Source organism: Lichenostomus cassidix, chromosome 1 (genome assembly GCF_008360975.1).
Source record: "Lichenostomus cassidix isolate B80296 chromosome 1, HeHo_3.0, whole genome shotgun sequence".
Lineage (NCBI taxonomy): Eukaryota > Metazoa > Chordata > Aves > Passeriformes > Meliphagidae > Lichenostomus > Lichenostomus cassidix.
Genome location: NC_139479.1, coordinates 88,521,869 through 88,544,901, shown reverse-complemented (window position 1 = coordinate 88,544,901; position 23,033 = coordinate 88,521,869). Strand labels below are relative to the sequence as shown.

Here is a 23,033-nt window from a genome sequence, read left to right as displayed (position 1 = left end):
ACAGGGAAAAAAATCGATTATACACTTGGACTATAAAAAACAGCCACTACTTTCCCTCCATTTTACCAGGACTTCTCCCCCGTTTGTTTCGGCGCATATATTATTTTTGTCTCTTCTGTTTTCGGGACGGCAGAAGGAGACCAGGCAGAGGACAAATACATCGGCACGTTTCCTGGGCTTAAGACAACAAAATGCCCCTTATCCCTCTCCCTCCATTCAGCCCCATCCCGGCCCCAGTGTTCCCGGTGGGGAGGAGAATCTGGAACTTAGAATTGTCGCTGAACTTCCACCAGCTCCGGGCGTCGCTTTTCCGCAGGCACCAGTCAGACCTGACTGCATTTCGGAGCCTCCCCGCGGAGCTGTTTGGAAATAGGCAATTATGGTGAATAATTCACACAAAGCAGGTTCCCCTCGCAAACAAAGACCAAAGTCCCGGCTAGAGACCTTTCTGCCTTCTCAGCTACTGACTTGGAACAACACAGTCAGGATTAAAAGCCATGCATTTTGTATTTACCACGCCAAACTTCAGAACAACCCGGAACGATAAGCGGGGGACTAGATGATCTCTCTCTTCATTTGCAGACTACAGACCCGCTTTGCCTGCTTGTCAGCAGGCTCGCGGAGTTTCTGCAGCTTTCAGCTCTCGCTGCTTGCGTGAAACCCGCAGATACACACGGGCGGGCTGGTCTGCTCCACGCTCCCTGCGCGCTGCAGCCCCCGGGCGCAGCCTGAGGGCGCGCCCCGCCGGGACACTCGGCTTCACACCCACGGGCGCCCCGGGCCCAATCCCGGCTGCTTCTGCCGCCCGCTTTTTTAAGGGATATTTATTTTTCCTCCCTCTTCCGCAGTTTTTCTCCCTGCCTTGTGCTGAGGTCTGTGCTGACAGGTGAATCCTCGTGGCTGCTGCTCTCGGAGGGCAGATGCAGCTCCAAGGAGAGCAGAGGCTGGCAAGACCACCGGAAAGCAGGGCTGACCCCCCAAAACAAAAGTGCGCAATGCTCGGCTCGGAGAATGATGGACAGAGGTGTCCGATCAGCCATGCCAGCCTGTCCACAGTTTGCCACCCGCCACATTACCTTCCCGACAGCCTTATTTGCACACACACCTACACCCCCGAGAAGAGGTGGCAAAGCCAGCCGAAGCAGCTCACACAGGGTGGTGGTGCCGAGGAGAAGGTGGAGCTGAGCTCCTGGGCTCCGCTGCTCCCCCTGCGCGCTCCCCCGGCCTCATCTGCAGCGGGACGCTGAGGTTCCCTCGGGGCCTCCTTCTTCCTGCCCCTGCCCCTCTTTGCAGGTGGACTCGGGAGTGGTGTCACCCGGGAAGACAGGACCGAGAGAGATCTCAAAGCGGTTCAGAGGTCTGGGCTGAGTTTTTTGTTTGTTTGTTGGCCGGTTCGGGATTTTTTTCCCAATACATAAACCACCCTCAAGGAATTTCGGAGGTCTAGGGGGTTAAAGGACCCCGGGATGAGCGGGAAAAAGCTGTGTATCTAGACAAACTCCGGGACAAGTGCTTTAACCAGATCCACTGTCAGAGTCAGGGCATAAGAGCTGGTCCTGAGAAGATCGCCCGCCAAGCATCTCCCGGAGGCGGAGGGGCTCAGCTCAGCTCTGCCTTGGCTCAGCACTCCTACGCTCCAACCCCAGATCGGGACGCATATGCGCCCCTTATCACCCCACGCGGCGTGGCCGTAGGAACACGAGGAGCACAGGGAAAGCCGGGCCAGGATCAGGCATGGGGCAGCCCACGAGCGAGTCCCGGTGAGGAGATTTTAGTCTAAAAGGTGACTGTTCTTAGCAGGGCGCCTGACTACTTTTCCATCGGGAAAGAAAAGAAACCAATTTCACGTCAGTGGCAAATAGCATTTACACAGAAGTGCGTTGAAGAGCTGCTTCTTTGCAGATAATTGCTGCTATTATAATTTGGGATAGTTTGAGGGAGTTGACGTTTGGGGGTTTGTTTCCTGTTTTGTTGGATTATTTTTCCAGCCAAAATCAAACCCTTGGCTCCCAAACCCACAGGACTGAGTGCAATGAGTGGAGAGATCTGGAGACACAGGGCCTACGGTACCTTGCAGCGGTCTCAGCCTGAGCTGCCACTGAGGAGGAGGAGCGAGAGAAGCAAAAAATGCTTTTGTCCCGGGTCCAGGCAGGAACCATCCGGCAGCCACGTTGCCCCTTGTCCTGCTCTTGTCCCCAAGCCTCAAACGTGCCGCAAAAGTGGCATTCCCCAGAAAACGCTGTGGGTCTTGAGCACAATAGTTCTCATATGAGGCGCTGCAGGCGTACAACCGGCCCCTTGTTACCAAGACGGGATCCAAAGCCCACTTTTCCAGGGAGGAAAGCAGGAATGCACACAGCATTTCAATGTGTGTTCGGTCAAAAAAATAAATATAAGGGGAAATTTTTTTTCTCTTCAAGGCACAGCTCTTTGAACCAAGAGACGTCTCTGTGCTCCCCTACCTCATACATGATGTGTTATACTGTAAACAATCCCGTTTAGGGCCGAACCTAAAACGAAGCAGACTTTAATAAGACTATTCAAAAGATCTGTGGCCGCTGGCTGTAATCCTCCTACTATGGAAAACAGAAGTGTATCCCTCCGTGCTATCAACACTAGACACCACTGCAGAAGCAGGAGAGTGGTCCCTGGCCTCCTCACGAATACGTTCGGGGCACAGCCTGGGAACTTCAAACATGGCTTATTTTGACCCACGTGAAACACGACTGCTGTGTAAGGCAGACACGCCAGAAACGCGGCTCCAGGCCCCCCGAAAATGGTCGTGACCCACCGGACCCCAACTCGGCCTCTCTTTTTGTACCTCAAACTTTGCCCTCTTGCTCTGCGCCTGGAATTTCCTCAGATTTATTATTAAGCAGGCTTTTATTAGCTACTAATACTGTTTTTATTAGTTTCTAGTAACCAGAAAGCTGCCGGGGACTGGGGTCTCTCAGGACAAAATTTTGGGCTGGCGGGAGAAATTTCTCCTGGTATCTGTGGTCCCTCTCCTTGCAGTGCGACCTGCACCCCTCGCAGGGATTTCTCCTGTCTGGAAGACAGAAACCTCGGAATTGAACGGAGGGCGACGAGTGATCACGCCGTGGGATACCCGCTGATCCAGCTGAACCTTTATCCCTCCCTCAGCGCAGCTTTCTTGGCTCCCCACAGCCCATCCCGCAAAAACCCCGCAAAGCCGCGGAAACCTATAGATATCCCCCCGCTCCCGTCTCGGTGCCGGCCTCATCCCTGCCGGAGTCACATTCTATCACGATAAGGGAAATGATCTTCTCTCTCCATCCCCCGGGGAGACGCGATCACGCAGCAGCGAGCCCGGCAGCGAGTGCGGTGCTTCCCCCGCCTCAAGGCCTCTCTCCCCGCCCTGTGCTCGGCCCCGGCGCGCCCCTGTCGCAGTGGGCAAGGAGTCGCCCCGGGGCAAGGAGCGGCGTGTGGCACACTCGGAGGAGGAGCCCGAGGGCCGCAATGCCGCCTCTCCCGCAGAACAATATTTTGAGGCGGGCGATGGGCAGCAGCCAGCTCCTGCCCGCAGGGGCCGAACCGCAGGGACATCTCCGCAGCAGGGAAGAACGGAGACCCCGGCCGGCCGGCCCCAGCGCAGGCAGCCCCGGCAGCACTTCCCTAGGTTGCCCGGCGTGGGCGCAGCAACCGGGAGGTTCCGTGTGAAACCAGCACGGGAAGCTCAGCCGCGACGGGCTCCGGCTTAGGGAAAAACAGTGCCGGCAGCAGGCGCCGGCTCTCGCCTGGCACTGCGGGCCAGCGGGTGAGGTGTGGGAGCCAAATTCGGAAGGGACAGCAGCTCGCCCAAGGGGGAAGGCAACAAAGAAAATTGTGAGCGGGGTCTGACAGTTCAGCACAGATCAAGGCTTCATCTCCTCGGGAATGAGCAGTCAGAGAGGGAGGGAGACTCGCTGCAGGGCAGAGGGATGTTCAGCCGCCTGCATCCAGCCGTTCTCTCGTGCGTGGGTGGCAGGCGGCTAAATAGGTACTCCTGGCTTTGGGCTGCAGTCAGGCGGGGCCAGCATGACGAGAGCGGCCGCACAGCAACCAGACAAAGCCAGCCTGTGCCACACTGCAGCCGCGCTCGGGGAATAGGAGTTCTGCTTTTGGAAAACAAAAACACAATAGCAATTAAGCGCTCATCTGAGTGTGACTGCTTGCTTGGCAGAGACTGACCGGAACCCGGAGGCTTTCCCCTCGCCAGCACACATATTCGCCCCCGTTTTCCTTCACCATCCGTGCGAGAGGCGTCCCGCCCAGGAAAGCTCTCCAACTATTGGGACAAAACTCAGGTTGTGGGTGCCCCGATATCGCCAGGGGAATGGGAGCGCAAGGGGGAACAAGTATGGCCTCTTCTAAAATAGCAGGGCCGAGCAATAGCCTCTGAATCAAAAGTGCCTCAGTAGCAATCCTGACGGGAAGTTTTCTTCCTTACAGATGTTTTGTGGCATATTGGTCTAGATTTGTTAAGATCCCCCTGTGCCTTGGTAATCCTGCCCTGCCGCATTTTACTCACTTTGCGTTGATGTGGTTTCTCCTCTTGCCTTTCAGGATTATAAAAATCTCCCTGTCTCCCTTCCTCTCTTTTCCCTCTACAGTCGGGTTTCAGAGAAATGTTGGTTAAACCTCATCTGCTGCTTTCTTTCTCCTGTGATGGCAAATTCGGCGTCATCTGTGGACTTGCCCAATGCAAATATTGCATTAAGAAGTATTTCAAGGCATTTTATTGTTGCTTTGCAGTGCTTTGATGTGGTCTATAGGCACCGATTGCTGATGTCTCCCTGCGACTCCTCAGTGTCAGCGTCTCATTTCTGTCGCTTCTTTCTCCTCCCCCCGCATTTCTTCCCTTTTAAAAATAAGGGTTCTGAACGGTCGCGACAGATCCCATCACCTCACCCTCGAGTCACTTCGGTCCCATTTTCCAGGGGAGGGCCACTTCTAGCCGTACGGGGCTGCCTCCTACCCTGGAGACCACAGATTTCCCTGCCTGCAGGCTGCAGTGGGGGCGGCCGTGTGCCTGGCCGCCAGCCGGCAGGTCTCCTGTTCCCCACGGGCACCTCGCCTTCTCTACGGCGTGTGCTGCTCCCCCTGTACCCCTCCCTACAGCGGTGGAGGCAGCGAGCAGCCCGCACCCCGCCGGGGAGCGGGGACTGCTGCAGCACCGGAGCCTCCACTCTCGGGGCTGCCCGGGCGGTGACACGCCAGCCCACTCGGGGACCCAGCCTGCGGGGACGTGTCTCGCCCTCTGCCTGGGCCCTTTCGCCGCGGACCGACGGCTGGAGCCGTCTCGCCCCTTGGCAGCAGTGGGATCAGAGCCAGCCTTCTGTTGCCAGTGGCTCGCATGCGTGAGGCGACCTTACAACGAAATCCTCCTCGCATGCGGCTGCTGCGGATCCTTTTCCACCCGCGCTGAGGGAGAAGAGAGCATCCTCCGCGCAATCCGACCGAGGCGCCGCCAGGCACGGCAGAAGCAGAGCTCCCCGGTCCAGCTCCCTCCAGCGCGGGCACCCGTGGAGCTCTGCAAACATCCCCAGAGAAGAGCCACTTCACACTTCGCGTGGTCTGCAGGGTCAGCAGGCTGATCCGGGTCGGTATATTTGGAATGGCAAAGGCGGGCAGCGGCAGTGGTTGCCCAGAAAGACAATCACCAGCAGCCAACGCCGCTGATTCAACAGGGGCCTGTGTTTTCAGTGGGAGAGTGATGGGGTCGGTGTCTGTCGGGTCCACCGCACAAACACACTCCCTTTACCCTTCCTCCCATTTGATTTTCCTTAGCAAAATAAACTCCTGACCTCCGCACGGGTGGGTGTCTCCCGAGAGTCAAGCCATTAGGCAGGCGGCAGTGGCTCTGTCAGGGAGGGGGCGGCCCGACGGAGGCAGCTGTCAGCCTGCTGCTCCCGGCCGGCCGATCTTAGCACTGTCCCTGCCATCACCACGGGCCCGGTGGCGGCCGTGACCCTGGGGACAGGGATGACAGTCCAGGTTTCTCCGGGCAAGGAGGGAGCAGACGAGAGAGAGCCGCCCCGGTGGGCTCAGGCAACGGGTCGGGCTGGCTTTGGTAACTCCAGTATACGCATCGGATCCCTGAGCTGGGAGAGCTGCTAGAGACGCGAGGCTCACGATTTTATATGGGCAACTAAGTTTTGAGGAACGTTCAAAGAGGGTTGGCCACGCACCAGTGAAAGCAGAGGGCTCTCACACGTTGGAGAGGCAGACACTGATCTTTTCTCTCTGGTGACCAGTGACAGGACCCGAGGGAATGGCCTGAAGCTGTGTCAGGATGGGTTTAGTCTGGATATTAGGGAAAAGATCTTCACACAGAGGGCGGCTGGGCACTGGAGCAGGCTACCCAGGGAAATGGTCACAGCACCAAGCCTGACAGAGCTCAAGAAGCGTTTGGACAACGTCCTCAGGCACATGGTGTGATTCATGGGGCTGTCGTGTGCAGCCCGAGGAATTGGACTTCGATGATCCTTGCGGGTCCCTTCCAACTCAGTATACGATTCTGTGATCTCCCTCCTGCTCTGGCGAAGCTGGGTCGGGATCATTTGCCAAGCCGTATCCTGGCCCTCGCCACGGCCCCAGCCAGAGTTTTTAATAGCTCCTGGGCTCCTTGCAACCCGACGTGTGCGCGCCTCTCTCCACGGCATCGCGCCCCTCCGCCAGCCCCGGGCAGGCGCATAAAAGGGAGGGTCCCATCGCCCCTTGTGCACTGGCAGACTTCTCCCTTGTGAACGAGTGGGGATGTAAGATTAGCCCTGAGCAGATGTTCCGGCAGACAGGCTCGTCCGGGGAGCAAGCCCCGTCCTTCCCCGCCGCCCCATTGCTGCGCTCTCGGCTCTCGCTCTCTCCCGCCTCCCGGGCCTCCCCGCGCGGCCCGATGACCTCATCCCCGGCATGTTTGCCATTACGCTTTGAGCTACCCAACCATTTAAAAAAAAAGAAAATTTAAAAAATATAAATTGCTGCTTTGTGAGATCAAAGTAACGATTTCTGGTGCATCTGGAAACTGGAGAGAAAAACTGGAGCAGCAACAGTTGCACAACTTCAAAGTGTTTTTTAACAATGATTTTTCTTCTTCCTCTCCTCCCCAATCTTTCAAGCATCAGATAAAGACAATGGGCTCCGTGGCTGTTTTCCAAAGAAATAACCTGCCTAAAGTGCCGCACAAAATCTCAAGTAGACAGGAAACACCTTACACGGCTTTATTCTTTCGATCAAATAGAAATAGTAGGAGACTCGTCTTTCTACAAAGCCCAAACCCCGTCGCTTCTAAACGGCGTCTGCGGACTGTGTAATAACGCGTAGGTAAACGAGTTTCAGGCGCGGGCTGCCACTAAGTCTTTATTCTTTTATAGAGGTTTCCAACAACCCAGCACATGCCCCGTATAACACAGCAGCCGAGTGTAACCCAATAACTTGCAGGGAAGGGGAAGAGGGCGGCGGCGAGGGAAGATTTCACCAGCAGACGCCCTCGGGCTGACAGGGGATGTAGTGGACGGAGAGAAGCAGGTACCGGCAGCAGCAGAGAAAAGATTATTCCGTTTATTAGTAGGATATGTCTGCCCCGGTACCCTAGGGATCGTGGATCCCAAGAAGGGAGCAGAGCGGATGGGAAAACCACGCTGTCTTCAAGACCCGCTCCCCACCGGGGTCACTTCTTTGGGTGCTCAGTGGCCCTCAGTGCCATCTCTTTAGTGTTTCCAAAGAAAAACACCAGGATAATTCCCTTCTCCGCCCCATGTCCCTCAAGCCCCTCGGTCCTAAGCGTGGGGACGGTGCCCGCAGTGAAATGCTGAGGCCCTAAAGGGCAAGCCCGCAGAGGCGGAGGCTCTAATGGCTTCGACCCTGCGCTCCTGACCCGGTGCCTCCCCCACACTTGTCCCTTTTGCCCCCTTAACTACTTCAGGACTGTGCCTTTGAACTTGGAGCAGAGAAGAAACCCCCTTTGGCAGGGCGGTTTCCTGAGAAAGGGAAAAAGCTGACCGCGGCTCTCCCGTGTCAGGAGACGTATTTGGAGCCCCGGGAACAGAAGACTTCGCCAAGTTTTTTAAGTTAATGGACAAGCGTAAGAAAGCAAAGAGGGAGACGGAATCACCCAAGGAGCCGCGGAAGAGAAATCGCAGGTCTTTGTCGTCTGCTCGGAAAAACAAGAGAAGCCCCGCGTCTCCCCTCCAGCAGATAAAAAGGCCGAACCGGGTCAGCAGGAGCAAAAATCAGAGCACGGCCGGGGCAGGGGCTCTGGGCCTTTAGCTGCAGGTCTGCAGGCGATCCTTCCGCTCCCAATGGCTGCTGCACCCGCGGTGGAGCTGAGCGAGTCTCAATTCCGCTTGATGGCCGCGGCCTCGCCCGCCGCCTCCCCTGCCGGCCCGCGGGACCCCGGCGAAGGCCCTGCCGGCAGATGTGACACCTCTGGGTCACGCCTTCCCCTTCCGCCCTGACACCGGGCATGCGGGTCGGCCTGTGCAGTATAGGCTTTACTGACCCGGCTTTACTTTTATTGTAGCTGCATCTTCTCTGGTTTTCGCATCGACTTTTTACTCCCTCTTTTGATTTTTAAACTCACGGCTCGGGCGGACGCCGTCTAGCCGGTGTTATGCGATTAATTCTCTTTGCGGCTGCAAAAATTTGCAGGCTCCCCATCCCCTCTTTAGGTTTCACGAGCGATCCCCGGCGAATTGGTTTCCAGGTCTGCACGGCGCGGCTTAAAAGCGACGCTTCAAAGGCCGCCTTTTCGTTTTAACGTCGGCATTGGAAAACAAATTTAGCAAACACTTCCCTTTCCCCGAGAGACCGTCACGGCGCACAAGCCCCAAAACCTCGCTGGAGAGAAGACACCTCGGCGGAACCACATGAAGCGTGAAAACCTGGTGTGTCACCAGCTCTTGGGAGCTTTACAGCACCGTCCCAGGCGGTTTGAGGCTTAACTCCGTGCGCAACTGGAATAAGAGCTCGACCTCTCCAGTCTTCGCACACTCCCTACAAATAATCATTGTACAGAGCTACGGAACAAACTTCTCGGGGTGGGGATCTCCGCAGCTGCAGTTTCCCTCCTACACCGTTTCCCGGCTAAACGCCGAGAGGCTCGTCCTTTCGGAGAGCACCTTTTCTTCAGCATATTGCCATATTCCAAAACATGTGTGTCTAGAAACAGAACTAGGTTGGTGGTATTAACTGTTCTGGTTCTTTAACCTTGATCCCAGATTTCGAAATTGTTCACCTCCCGTTTGCAACGGCAGATACATCACAGAACAGGGGGAAACCCCGGGGGAGAAAACGATTTCAGAAATCAGTACATGTTTATTTCCGGAGAAAATAATCCCAAACAACAAACCAACCAACAATAAACCAGTAACCTATTTCAAATATGCCTAGGAGATCAATGTTATCTCTTTTCACATAATCGGGGTTGACACTTCGTTTACACGCTGGCGCAGCTCGAGAGTTTTTAATGGGTCTGTGTTCGTCTATATAAATACAAATCTATTTTCTTGAGAGAAACCGTCTGAATTTTGAGTACTGTCATTGGGTTTTGGTTTGGCGGCCGTAGGTGCTCAGGAGGGTGATGAGACTTTCCTTGTCTAATTACTCAAAAAAGAACGAATTCTGGGGAGAGAGAGGGTTGGGGGGCAAACTCACCCCCAAAAAACTGGAAAGGACTGGACATATACTTGACAACACGACCTGGGTTGCCTCTCCCAGAAAGGTCAATCCCAAAGGTAGACAGACGGACAGATAGACGGACAGATTTTGTAAGTCAGAAAAGGAGCTTGAGTTCCACGGGGAAAAGGGTGGCACAGTTCTGAGAGTGGAGTTCACTCGGATTTGTTTCTTTGTATGGAACTATATATCGCTTTTGCAGGCACTGCTTTGATGGAAAAAACCTGCACCTACTCTTCCCTGTCAAATTCAGAAGAAGAAGGAGAGTGCGGAGTAAACTTCTCTTTCTCAGCTGAAGATAAAGATCACACTCTAGACTAGGTGGCCTGGCAGCTCAGACACATCAGAAAGAGGGGTCACAACCAGGGGCTCATACTCACCCCCTCTGCTTTGCCCGCGGGTCGTGTGGACACCAGAGACAACACTTCTAGATGCCTTCAAACAGAAAGCAGGCACAGACACGGCTGCCCAACGCTTACACACACACACGGAGGACGCTGCCCACCCCACACACACAGCGACCCACGCGGCGAGAGAGGCAGGCGAGCCCCTGGGTGCAGGCTCCAAGCTGGGATAAGTTTCGGGAGTGGCGCGGGGAGCCCAGGCAGCCCCGCTGCTTTCTCGGGGCAGGGAAAGAGGGGAAGTTTGCGGGACGCGGCGGCGTGAATTTGTGCCGGCCGCGGGGTTCCCAAAAACGCGTTCCCAGGCGGGGAGTCCCTCCGAGGAGGCTACCTGGGGGTGGCTGCGGGCAGGCTGCCAGACAATTTCCCCCCTCGCTTGCCCTCTGCCTTCACCCCTGCAGGGTACGCGCTGCACACCAGACCCACGCCCACAGCCTCCTGGCTCTGCACGCATCCTCCCCTATAAGAGGCTCTAGACGCACCTTCCTTCTAGCTTTTTTTTTTCCCCTTTATGTATACTTTTTTTTCACACGTGATCCTAACTCTTATTCTTGATCTGTTTGCCATGGCAATTAATTGATTGCTCCGTGTTCAGCCTATTTTCAGCAACAGAAATGAAAAATGTCCAGGGAGTTCTCAGCTCTGTCTTAAGGGATACACTCACTTATTCGGAATTGGCTTTAAAAGTGCGTTTTCCTAGACTTAGTTTAATCTCTCTGCCCAAACATATCTCCCAAACCACCCTACACCATTTCAGTGTATTAGAACGTGCAAGGAGTCAAATATGTTTAAATATGCCTTTCGCGGCTCAAAGCTGCCCAGCTCGCAAGAATTAGGGGGGAAAAAACTAAACCATATGTGTATAACGCCACATTCTGTACTGCACTATAAGATAAAGAGTTATGCCGCATCGATTCAATGGAAGTCATTAAAAAGAAAACCCGTGAAGATTATATCAGTATTTGGGAGGCAAATGCTTGTTTAGAAAATTTATTTCGGACACAACAATGCCAGGTGAGAGTTTGCGAGGCACTACGAGAATCGGTGATGTATGAGTCTCAGCCGCCTGGAATAAGGCTGAAAAGATACTCGGCGGGGCTGATCCCTGGGACCTCGGGAGAAGACGGGAGCGGAGACCTCCTGCTCGGGGTGAGCACCATGGGGACAGGGAGAGAGACAGGCTGCTCCGAGACGCAGGAATGATGCGCTACCCGCCCTAGGCACTGCCGCGGGCTTCAGCACACAGAGCCTCCGACGAAAACGCGAGGGGATCGGTGGGACTCGCCAGGCGCTGCCGAGAGGAGAATGAAAATGAGCGGCGGGATTTATCTACGGCAAACAACGCTGCACCCTTCACGAAACAGAGCTGGATGCGCAAGGCTTCATTTCTTGAAACGTACGAACTCAATCACTAATTGTTTCTATTTTCTTTTCCCTCCTAATTTGGTTTTCGTTATATGGAAATTGCTGTAATTTTCCCCGCGGAGATGCTCGAAAAGAGCACTGTAGCCCGCCACTGTTGCTTCCCCGCTTTCCCCATGCAAGGTAGTCTCCGGGGCATTTCCATGTGAACCTGGAGTTTTGCCTCTAGCTAATCCCAAAGTGCTCAAACCGTGGCCAATAATACATGACGAGGTGCTCGGGAACTCACAGATTTATTATTGCCTCAGCAAAACACGCTCGCTTTGCCCGTTACAGGATGAAGGCAATCACTGCCTTGCTTTAAGCCCTCCCCGAAAGCCCCTGGATGGGAACAGAGGCGTGTAATTCTGCCCACCCACGGGTCTGGGGCCCAAGAAGGACAGAAGAGGTGAGGGGCTCCGGACTCGACCCTCTCGTCCATCACGTCTCCTGCCACGCCGGGGCTTGGAGACCTGCGGAGGCGAGGAGATGCAGAGCCAACGCGAGCTTTAACATCGCACTGGAAGTCTGAGAGAGGCTCAGGGTTGGGGTACACGGCCAGGACCAGACATGGCTTTCCAAAACCCCACATTTCTGCTTTTATTTCAGAATCATCTGTGGCTAGCCCCAGCAGAGGTAGGGGGGAACGAATAAAGCAAAGCAAGAGGAAAAGGTCGTGCATCGGAGCTCGTACTGCAACAAAGGACGGCGGGCAGACAGGTCTTTATTTGCCGATGCGTTCATTCTGTTCTCTCTCTAGTTAGCAGCATCAGGTGTAATTTGCCCTGTTGCTCCTATTGCCGACTGTAGAAAACAAAATAATGAAAGTTTTCTCGGGCGTTGTTAGCACACGTCTTCCTCCTTCCCCACGTTACGGAGGTGACGGCTTGGGCCAGCCTTCGGCTCGGCTCGTGTTTTCCGCGTTAAGGGAAGCGGGGAGCGCTTAGTAAATAATCCCTGATGAGCAGATCTGATCGCCCCTGCACAGTCCCCTCACGTATGCTTTTAAAGCACTCGGCCACTGAAATCATCCCCAGCCTCCGTCTCGCTTGAGGGAAAGAGCTGGGGAATAATCGTCGGGAGAGGGACCGACCGAGCCAGTCTCCTTTTCCTTGCAGGGCTTCACTAGCCCGAAAGTGAAGCACGGCTGCCTCTTTTGCCCTGAAATCTGCTTGAGGGAAAGACCCCTCCGGGATGCAGAGATGTCAGGACAGCCTTCAGTGCTGGGAGGCTGTGTTCCTTGCAGTAAGCAAGCATCGTTCCAGAGGGAGGGAGAGAGAGGCTAAGTCAGAAAGGCCCTTGACGCGCCTCCTGCTTACTTTTAACCTTTGGGAGGACGCGGTGCGTGCCCAGGGGCTTACAGGGGGACACAGCCCAGCCCCTGCACTGAGCCGCGCAGTGCGGCGGCACAGGGCTCACGGGATACTCCCACACTCACCCCGCTATACCGGCTGAGCCGGGGGGATAAGTCTGAAAGGGTCCTTGAACCCGCGGAGCTCGGAGTCCTCTCCCTCGCCCCGATCAGGACAGCGGGACACAGGCAAAAGCAGTTCCCGGCCCCGTGCTACGAGGAATCGAGGCACTGTGCTGGACCGGGGAGCGCCAGGGAGCTGTGCTGGGATAGGAAGCGCAGGGAATTGCGCTGGGATGTGCTGGGAGCGCGGATGATGCGCGGTGGCTCCGCCCGCCGCGCCCCCCGGCTGCCCCCTGGCGCCCGCCGCCGCGCACTGCGCCCCCCGCCCGCACGGACCCCGCGGCTCACCCCGCGCTGGGGAACCTCCTTCCCACCCACGGAGCCCCAGCCACGCTCCCCCAGGGCTGCTTCACTCCTACGACACCTTCCCCGACACCTTCCCGGTTTTCTCCTCTGGCCGCTAGTTGCGAGTGGCCCGAAACTCGAGGAGCGGGGAGAGGCCCGAAACAACAGCAGGCAGCGGTGTCCCATCCTCGAGATACCCATCAGCAGAGCGAGGGCCAAGAGCAGAGAGACCAGCTCCCTAAAAAACCCCAAAGGCCGACCCAAACTGTTTACTATTCAGGAAATTTAGTAATTATTTTTTCCTCTCCCTGTAGTGGAATTACCTTTCTTTTGATATTAGATCCTAGGAGAGGCCCTTGGGTTCACACTGCCAGGAGACAAAGATTAAGAAGCTTCAGTAAAGCCTGTGGTGTAAATTTCTTTCGGGACATTTTCAGGCATTTTGCAGCATAGCAAAGAGTATCAAGTTAGAAATCAACAGCCTGCAAGTTTCTTCAAAGGATACAACTTGGATGCTTTCACTAAATGCATTATTTATTATTTCATACTGAACTGCCTGCCCTCCAGCACTTTTCACTATGTTTCCTTACACCACAAGCATCACTAAAAGAGCATCTCAGGAAGAAATACTACAACTCAGTGCCAGGTGAGGGCATCTTCAACTAGAAGGTTCAAAGTGCTTGGCAAATACCAGTTTAGCCTCCCAATATGTGTGTAATGAAGTCTCTTACGCTGCACCTATAGTGAGGAAACTGAGGCAAAGCATCCTGCTCAAAATTAAGCATCCTGCTCACATGCAACACAGAAATAAAAAGTAATATATGGGTTTAGATTTTCTTTGCTTAACCAAAGACCAAAACTTTTTTTCCAGAGAAAGTAGTAAAGAACAGAAAACGGAAAGGCAGGTAACAAAGACCCGAATCAGAATAAAAAATATACCAAAAAGGACTTGTTGCACATTTTGCTGGTTTTTTGTGAAACTGTTGCAAAACATTCAACGAAGCTGATAGGGAATATTTAATATTCTCTATTTATTTAATTCTCCTCTGCAAGTATGTTACTTTTTTTTTTTTTTTTTTTTTTTTTACTGAAGAGAGGTAAAACATCCTTCCCAAAACCTTGAAGTATCCATCTTCTCAGGCCACCCAGAGATCTCTCTTGACACACTACTCATGATCTACTGAAATATCATCATAAGCCACAAAGACAACATTCATACTTCAGCTAATCCATCTCCTCAATGGCAAACAGAAAGCAGAGTGAAGTCCTTTGAGTCAGAACTTGTTGGCTTAAAGAAGAAAAAAAAGTGGAGTTTCTACTCCTGCCAGTGTGTGATGCTGGTAAATAAAGTGGATTAAAACAGCAGTGATGCTCAACACTTCAATTTTGTTGTTATGCTATACAGATATTTTGGAACTCTGAAGTCTACTTTAACAATAGCTCTCTAGGAATTAGGCCCATTAGATGTAAGCCCCCCATAAAAGCACATTTCATCTTCAGGGGAGCCAGAACAACTCACATACAAGTCAGCTACACATCTGGATTTACAGAATCACAGAATGGGTCAGGTTGGAAAGGATCTCAGTGGGTCAGCTTCTCTAACCTCCCCATTCAAGCAGGATCATCCCAGAGCACATGGCACAGGATTGTGTCCAGATGGTTCTGGAATATTCCAATGAGATAGAGTCTACAGTCTCTCTGGGCAATCTGTTCCAGTGCACCTGCATAAAGTTCTTCCTCATATCCAGGTAGAACTTCCTGAATTTCAGTTTCTGCCCATTGCCTCTTGTCCTAGTGCTTGGCACCACTGAGAAGAGCTTGGCTCCATCCTTGACACCCTCCCATCAGATACTCATAGACATTGATGAGGTTCCCTTTCACACATCTTTTCTCAAGGCTGAACAGGCCTAACTCTTTCAGCCTTTCCTCAATATGAGATTCGAGATCTTCAGAATCCCAGAATCCTTGGCCCATTTTGGCAGTGGTTATTAAACACCAAAATGACACTTGCCCATCAGGTCACATGAACACTACACACCCTGCACCCATGCAGTGTACACAGTAAATTAATCCAATTCACAGTTTCCTTCTAGAGGGGTTCATGTTGGTGAACCTAAGACAGCAATGTCACAGTTTGGATTAGTTGTCTCAGTGGTGGCAGTACCAATCCTCTCCCAAACAGCAAGGCCCCTCTTCTTGTGTGCCAATGTGCATGCACAGCAAAAGCATCAGCTCTGAGACTGAAATGAGTTTAGTTGTTCACATCCAGTGCTTTCTCCCCATAGATATCCACACAATTTCAACTTTGGGGGTGTGCAAACAGTTTTGTCACTAAGAGAAAGTTAATGACAGTTGTCTGAAAGTAATGGATGCCACACTGCCACTTGCAGTTTACATTTTGGCCTACCAGCCTAAGGAGAAAATTACTCTTTTTTCCCATTCTTGCTGTAGGAACATCTGCCAGACAGGCCATGAAGGAGTAAGTGTGGGCAGAGCAAACCCCAACCCACTCATAGATCTTTCTTGTCTTAAGTACTCAAGAGGCACTCATTGAAATCTTTGTTATTCATTCAGCAAGCACCATGAAGAGACTCTTGAAATATATTTGAAGAACTGTTTCCAGCCAAAATAAAAAGTCTCACAACATTCAACATACAGATTTTACTTCACTCGGAGAAAGCTGTGGCTTAGGGGAGGAAGCACGAAGGTAAACAGGGTGAATGAAGCCAGAAACCACCTACACCAGCAACTCTGGATAATGCCAGAGAGTAGTCTTGTTTTGGTAAGTTTCATCTGTATTTAGCTTAACAATTTCTTTCTATAAATCCTGGGGCATCAGGAAAGAACTTTTCACCAAAGATAGTAGAGAACATATATCCAGTATTTCAAACCAAAGTTCCATTAATTTTATTAGCATGTGACCAAAATTTCACATTGATGGATGACAATAAAGTCATGCCAAATTGAAATTGGAGCAATTGCAGAGTCGTAGATAAAACAGCATGTGGGACAAGTGACACTTGATCCACTCAGAAACTTGCCTGTACTTTGCACAACCTGAAGTCCCCACCTGAACTGTGAGCATCTGGTTTCAGAATGGTTTAGGACACCAGAGATCTGGTACTACCTTGCTCTGCCACAAGCTATTATTTCCCACCTGTAAGGGTTAATCCAGTAACCCCTCACAAATTAGACCCACACTGTCTTTACATTATTGTACTGAGGAAGAAGATGGCTTACCTTATGCCATCAACCTGTGTGACTGCTCATGTCAGCTGTATGAATAAGACTAAGACCATAGGCTTTACAAGCATGCTGTTACTCCCAAACATTTAATAACTTTTAAGGATTCTGGTTCTGGAACTCTAGTCTTGACATTTCATCTTGCAGATACAGCAAACGTAGCACATCTGGAACTGATCGAGCCTTCTGGTGTGGCACAGATTTACTGTTCCTGTCTCACAGCCATGTTGGAGCGCTGAGAGCATGAGAGCACAATACATGTTAAGCTCAGTGCTTAACTTTAAGTCCACAGGCAGCATGAGACCACTCCTGCAGTGGATAATCTCATCTTCAGGCATGGTGTTCTGTGACAGCAATTTACAAAAGTGGCAAAGTATCTTCCCAGGTGTTAAACTGTTACTGTACCTGTGCAGGAGGTTGGCATTTGGTTTTATATAAAATAATTGCGACACCAAGGCTGCTGCCTATAAGTGAAATGATCAGTGAATCTTCTATTTGCATAATAATATGGGACTGTTGTAGGTAAAATGGTTTCTTATTGACACAGAATAAATATTGATCTGTCATACCTTCCACAATATGACCATTAGCACAACCAACAGAATAACAGAAAAGACAGTGGGAATAAGTGCAGAATCTTTTGTGACACTAAAGAGAATTTTTTCCATTACTTCAGCTGTCATCTGGACAAGACTATGTGATAAAAAGCTTGGTTGGTAATTCAACATTTAACAAGTCCTCTCTCACAGCCTAGTGAGCTAAAAAAAAACCTCAAACCAAAACACAAAAACTTTAAACAGATAAATTGTCACATATGACTGCAGTTTCATGGCAGCATTTTCCCCAAAACTGGCTCATGCCAGCAGTAAAGCCCTACTATGTAAGGGACTTCTAAGAGAGATGTCTGGGTTCTTCCAAGGCTTTTGATGACACAATACATTGTCATTCATCTTGTAGCTACTGTCACATTCACTCAGAAAGAACGAACAGATCAAATAATTTAATGGAAACTAGACAGTCATATACAGAAGAAAGTGGGGTTTTGTTTTTCTGTCAAGAACAGGTAATGTATTTCCTGAACAAAACCCCTTTTCCACTAGACTTCCTACACCAGCTTGGTAGACTATTTCTCTGTGTGCAGCAGTCCATGAGCCACAAACATGGGCAGCATCCAGGAGTTTATATGCAGAGATCAAAATGGTGAAAGATCCATCTCTTGTACATACTGAATGTAAATCTAAGCAAGCTGGACCGCTAAAAGAGCACATTTTTCATCAGCAGTATTTACTGCTATACTGTTGTCAGGATCATGATGGCCCTAACCAAGGATAAGAAAACATTCCTTTGATAACCTATGGTTCCCAAGACATTCAGATGCAGGTCAGTCCCCAAGAATCCCATTTCACCACCCTTCCTTAGACTTTTAGCTCACTTTTATAAATTCCCTTACCTTTAGTGGATGCAGCCATAATCTTGCAAAGGAGCTTTGCTTGAACTGGTTGTAGATAAACACAAACTGAATCAGAACTCTGCAGAAAGCCTTCTGGGGAATCTGAGAAGCCAGGTCATGGTGTTTGCAAACTCAGTATACTTCAACCACATCTTTAAGAGTTACAATTAAATTCCAGTATAATGTACAATATCCAAGCACTCCAGCTATTCGAGGCGGGGATGTATGCTGGAGCAGTCCCAGAGTTAATTTATGGGGCCAATCATAATTTGGAGTCTCTGCTGAAGAAAATACTGCTCCTGAATCTAAAACTCTCAGTAAACTCTGTGCTCTAAACTGAAAGCACAGAGGTGAGACTCACTATGTGATATCATGATTTACTAGGAACAACTAGCCACAAAAATAAATATCTCAAGTGCATAAACGTTTTCATTAGACTGTGGAGTTGATGTAAGTGAGCATTACCAGGAGATGCTGTCTGATACACACATAGTGTTAGGGATCTGCAGTATGTCAGATGCACTAACATACAGGAATGGCAAAAGAGATTTTGAGTCTAAGACACAAATTACTGACACATTCTTAGTAAAGGATTGTTGTTTCTGCTTCCTTTTCTTCAGTGAGTAACATGGCAAGGGGTAAGGATACCCCTCCACCTTTTGACTCTTTTTTCTTCAGCTAAGAAAGATGTATTTGGACCTTTTCCCCATTCTGTCCTGGAAGAACACCTTACTATGACTTCCACAATACCACAGGCCATGTCTATACCACACTGCAACTGGGATCAGGAGTGTGCTTCTGCAGAAACTCCCCCCCAACTGCACTTCAGCTGACATCAAAGAGAAGTCTTAGAGAACATGATCTGGATAAATACAAACATGAAAAACACATTTCAAGAGTGCACCTACTTTGTTGCAAACAAACATTAAATCCCCAGCACTAGAGTCAGCGTGAAACAAATAATTATCAAATATAAAGCATCAAGTCTTTTCCGACAACTGCTCTCTAAACAACTGTTCTAACTCATCTGCATTACTTAGTAAACATTGCCACAGAACACTATATAGAATGGGTGCTTATAAAAACATTCTCAAGAGGAAACAGAGAGGTAGAAGAAGAGAGTAGCTTGGAATCCACTCATTGCTTCAAACTCAGCTAAAAACCCTGAATGCCAACATGGTTAACTTTACAGGAAAAACATGCTCTAAGAAAACTGAAGTGGGCAACAGATACCTGCAAACATCTACGTTTATTGTCTCCTCTCAAGGGACTCTAAAGATCATGATTGTTAATGGAATTGGGATTATTTCACTGGGAAAACACGTTATTTTGAGAATTCCTCCACAGGAGCAACTAAAATAAAAAGCTAACTCAACAATCAGTAGGTGAACATAGTAATTTTACACAAGTTTAACTTTCCTGAAGATGAAAAAACGTGTGTTTCCTTACTTGAAGGAAATAGGTCAGGCAAATAGGACTTGTTTGACTGACAGGGGAAAGGGAAGGGAAAACCCCCAATGTATTAATGAATTTAAAAGAGGCAAATCAGTGAATTTGATTGAAATACAGCAAAATACGTAATGCTTTAAACCCCTACCCCCCCAAAAAAAGGCTCTTTTGAATTTTTTTCTTCCTACTTTACCTACATGACTTTCTGAAAAAAAATCTAACAGTTTTGGAAAGATTGCTCAGAACAGTTTATGTAACAAACCAAAATTACCTGTCTGTGTCAACACCTCCCATGAATGCTCCTGTTTCCCTTCCACTGCAAAGAAGGCATGTTGAATAGCAACTCTATATATTAGGTGATTTGAGTATCAGAAGTGTAAAGAGACCTTGAAACTATGATTTGTCTTTTGAACATATGCTTCTATCTTTGCTAGTGAAAAAGAGGTATGGGTAGAAACTAGATACACTAGTATTAAAGATTTTCAGAGTCTTCATGAGCACTGTGTTAGTTTCTCTTAAGGAACATATTGAGGGACCTTTACAGAAATCAATCCATATCAAAAAGTGCCACAGCAAACATTTTATGCCAAGTCAGTAAGAAGCAGTAATTGTGTGCCTTAATTTTTTGCCTTAGTTCCCTAATGCAGCTGTTAAACACCAAAAAAAGTTTTGTAAAACTTCATAATTATGCACAGTTATAATGTGCCCTTTCCTTGTGCACTACAGCTTATTTAAAACCAGGGATAATTTTTGAATATACTTATTCTTTCCAGAGGACATTACCTTAGGCTTGTCTATACTGAGTTTGGGTTCCAATCAGTCTGTCTCCATCCACTTTGCTTCTCTAGTCTTGACTAATTTTAGAAAATCTGTCATCAGCAAGTTCTTGCATAGCAGTTCTCTTCTTCAGATCCCTAACAAGTAAATACAGGTCTCAGCACAGGTCTGGAGCTGCTCAGTTCTCAGCTTTATGTTTTGGAAAATTAAGTATTTCTTTCTGAATCAACTCAGTATAATTAACTAAATACTGCTTTTTAGAAAAAAAACGCCACACCAACAAACCAACCAACCAACCAACCACACTATGTAGAAACATGCCTCCCCTCCGTGTTTTACTAACTCACAGTCATGTAAGACTGCAATCCTTCATGACAGATGCCACAGGCACAGAGTGGTTATGAGCTGCTACAGTACAGGATTAACTCAATTTACATTACAGTTTAGCAATTTCAAACACAGCACCATGAAGTGTAACGATACAGTTAAATATGCTGGCACAGGACCAGTACGGCCTTCGTTACCTTTTAACATGTACTACTACCCCTCTTGAGAACATGGTGTCTCTTTCTGGCACTTCCCCTTTGCCACACATCCCCTGACAAATGCCATGATCCATGCGTTACAGTCTGTGGATCTTGTGAGGCCTAAGATCAGGGTAGGCTAACACTGCTCTCCCATCACTACACTTGAGGCTCATTGCGAAGAGTTCATAAAGATCTGTTTATATTCTGGCTCTGACCTTGGCACAATTTTCTAAAGAAGTGGTTTTGTAAACTTTACGCAAAGTTCTTTGATTCTCAACCCAAGATTTCTTTGATTCAGGATTACGTCTTCTCCTCTACACCTTTTTGAAAGCAATCCCAGACTTGATGCTGAACTGAAACTCTTGGAGCTCCCTGCCAAACAGAACAGCAGGTGAAATAGGAGCAGCTGAAGCACATGTCATTTCTTACTGAAGTACCTTAGACCTGAGCAGCAGGATAGCATGAATGGCCGAAGTGGAATTCAAGTCTGCTCTCTGGATTCTTTGGAGTGACTGTCAAGGAAGTCATCGAGCACAGTAACCGCAGTGAGTTTTAGAGAGACACATTCTCACTTCACACAAATTACATAGATTAAAAGAAAAAAAATTCACACTGAATTTGAAGACACTATAGGGAGAAGCAGTAAGTTCTCTCTTCATCACCCTGAGCATTTATTTGTAAGTCTCTGCTTTTATTCTGGTTATCCAAGAACATGTTCAATCATCATATCAAAGCTGAATAACCCCCAATAGGATGAACTGTCCATCTGTAACAAGATCACATAGCTAAGTATGTTCTTGAGAGGATTACAAATGTTTCTGCTAGATTCTGATCACCTCGCCTACACTTCAGCTTCTTGCAGTGGTCAATGGAAAAATCCAAAAACCCACAGGCAACCTTATATACTACTTTTACACAATTCCTTTGTGAGTTGTGATTGCTTCTGTCCTCCCTCTTTGACTACCCAGACAAGCTTAATGCTGGTCCCACTGGAAATATCTGGCTTCATGCACATTTTTTAATGTAATCACCTTCAACATTCTCCTTGGATCTTCCAGGAAAAAAAGCTTTTGTTTCAAACCAAAATGATTAATAATTAATGATTTTGTTACAAATAACAAAATCACTGTCCCATGATACAAAAGTCCTTGTGACTACTCAGCAGCTTCTATTGAAATCCCACCAGTCTCCTTATTTCTTGATAGATAGGAGCAGCCAGTTCTTTGGCTTTCTCTGCTCCATCCTCTAAAACCTTTATCAGATGGGACTTGTCTCCCTGGAGTTTCTTGATTTCTTTCCTGATAGGTGCAAATTTTTCGATAACTGACTCTGCTACCACCATTTTGTAGTGAGCAGTGTCGAGACCAGTGGCTTGGTGCAGCACTTCTTCGATGCTAAGCCCCGTTACTGCAGCATGAATGGACACCAGATTGGAGACACCGGGGCGAGTGGCAGGGTCATACGTCACCTCCGAGGTAAAGTCAGTCACAGCTTTGCGAAATTTCAGCACTATTTCATCAGGGCTGTCTGCTATGTTAACAGTAGCTAACTTCTGTGGGTCTGACTTGGACATCTTCACTGATGGATCTCTGAGGGATTTTATTTTCTTTGTTGTACCTTTAAAAAAAACAAAGAAATTATTATGAACACAATGGTTTCTTATGACAATTGCTAAGAGCATTTTGCAGCAACATGATGAAGCTGTTTATCCTTGCTTAAAAATGAATTGTGAGCACAATCATGGATGCTGTTTAGTCCTTGAACACTTCTTGTCATTCTAAGAAGGCACCTTCCTCCTCTCATAAATTGAATGAAACCTGCTCCATCTCTCCCATACATGCTGAGTTTCCCCCCAGATTTCCCCTCCCTTCTATTACTGGCACTGGGAACAAGTTACCTAGAGAGCATGAACTGCACATTACTGAAAGGTTCTGAGCAGTGGAGAAAAAGGTTAAATCCACTCGTAAAAAAAAAAAAATCCTGTAACAATTAATCTTCTTATTTCAGGAAACTATTCCACTCAAAATCTCTTGGTAATTCTCCTAAATCTCAGTAAAGACAATTACTAAAATTCTCTAACTCAACACTGACCAGCTCCGTTAGAGGTAAAGCACTATTCAGATAAGAAAGATGTGGGCACTGTACAAACTGCTACGATATATACATGTACATGGAACAGATTAGTTGCATTAGGAGAATATTGCAAAGTACTTTAACAGCACCAACCCACACTATTTCAGTTTTTCACCATGAAATGTAATTCATGGAGTACATAAAATACCACTGATTTACAGAGTACTCATACCAATTGTTTTTAGACACCTAATACAGCCAACTTAATTACCATCTAC

The 23,033-nt window shown here is 49.1% G+C and overlaps 1 protein-coding gene across 7 annotated transcripts in view; it reads right to left on the bottom strand.

Annotated features, from left to right (window-relative positions):
• Positions 1–16,119: 16,119 nt before the first annotated feature.
• WARS2 (tryptophanyl tRNA synthetase 2, mitochondrial) overlaps positions 16,120–23,033 on the bottom strand; it is a 45,050-nt gene continuing 38,136 nt past the window's right edge. For all 7 annotated transcript variants that reach the window (XM_085069644.1, XM_085069671.1, XM_085069657.1 and 4 more), the window contains one exon: positions 16,120–22,299. In XM_085069644.1, the coding sequence (XP_084925770.1) occupies positions 21,851–22,299 (449 nt within the window). In that variant the 3' untranslated portion in view covers positions 16,120–21,850. The remainder of the gene's footprint in view (positions 22,300–23,033) is intronic.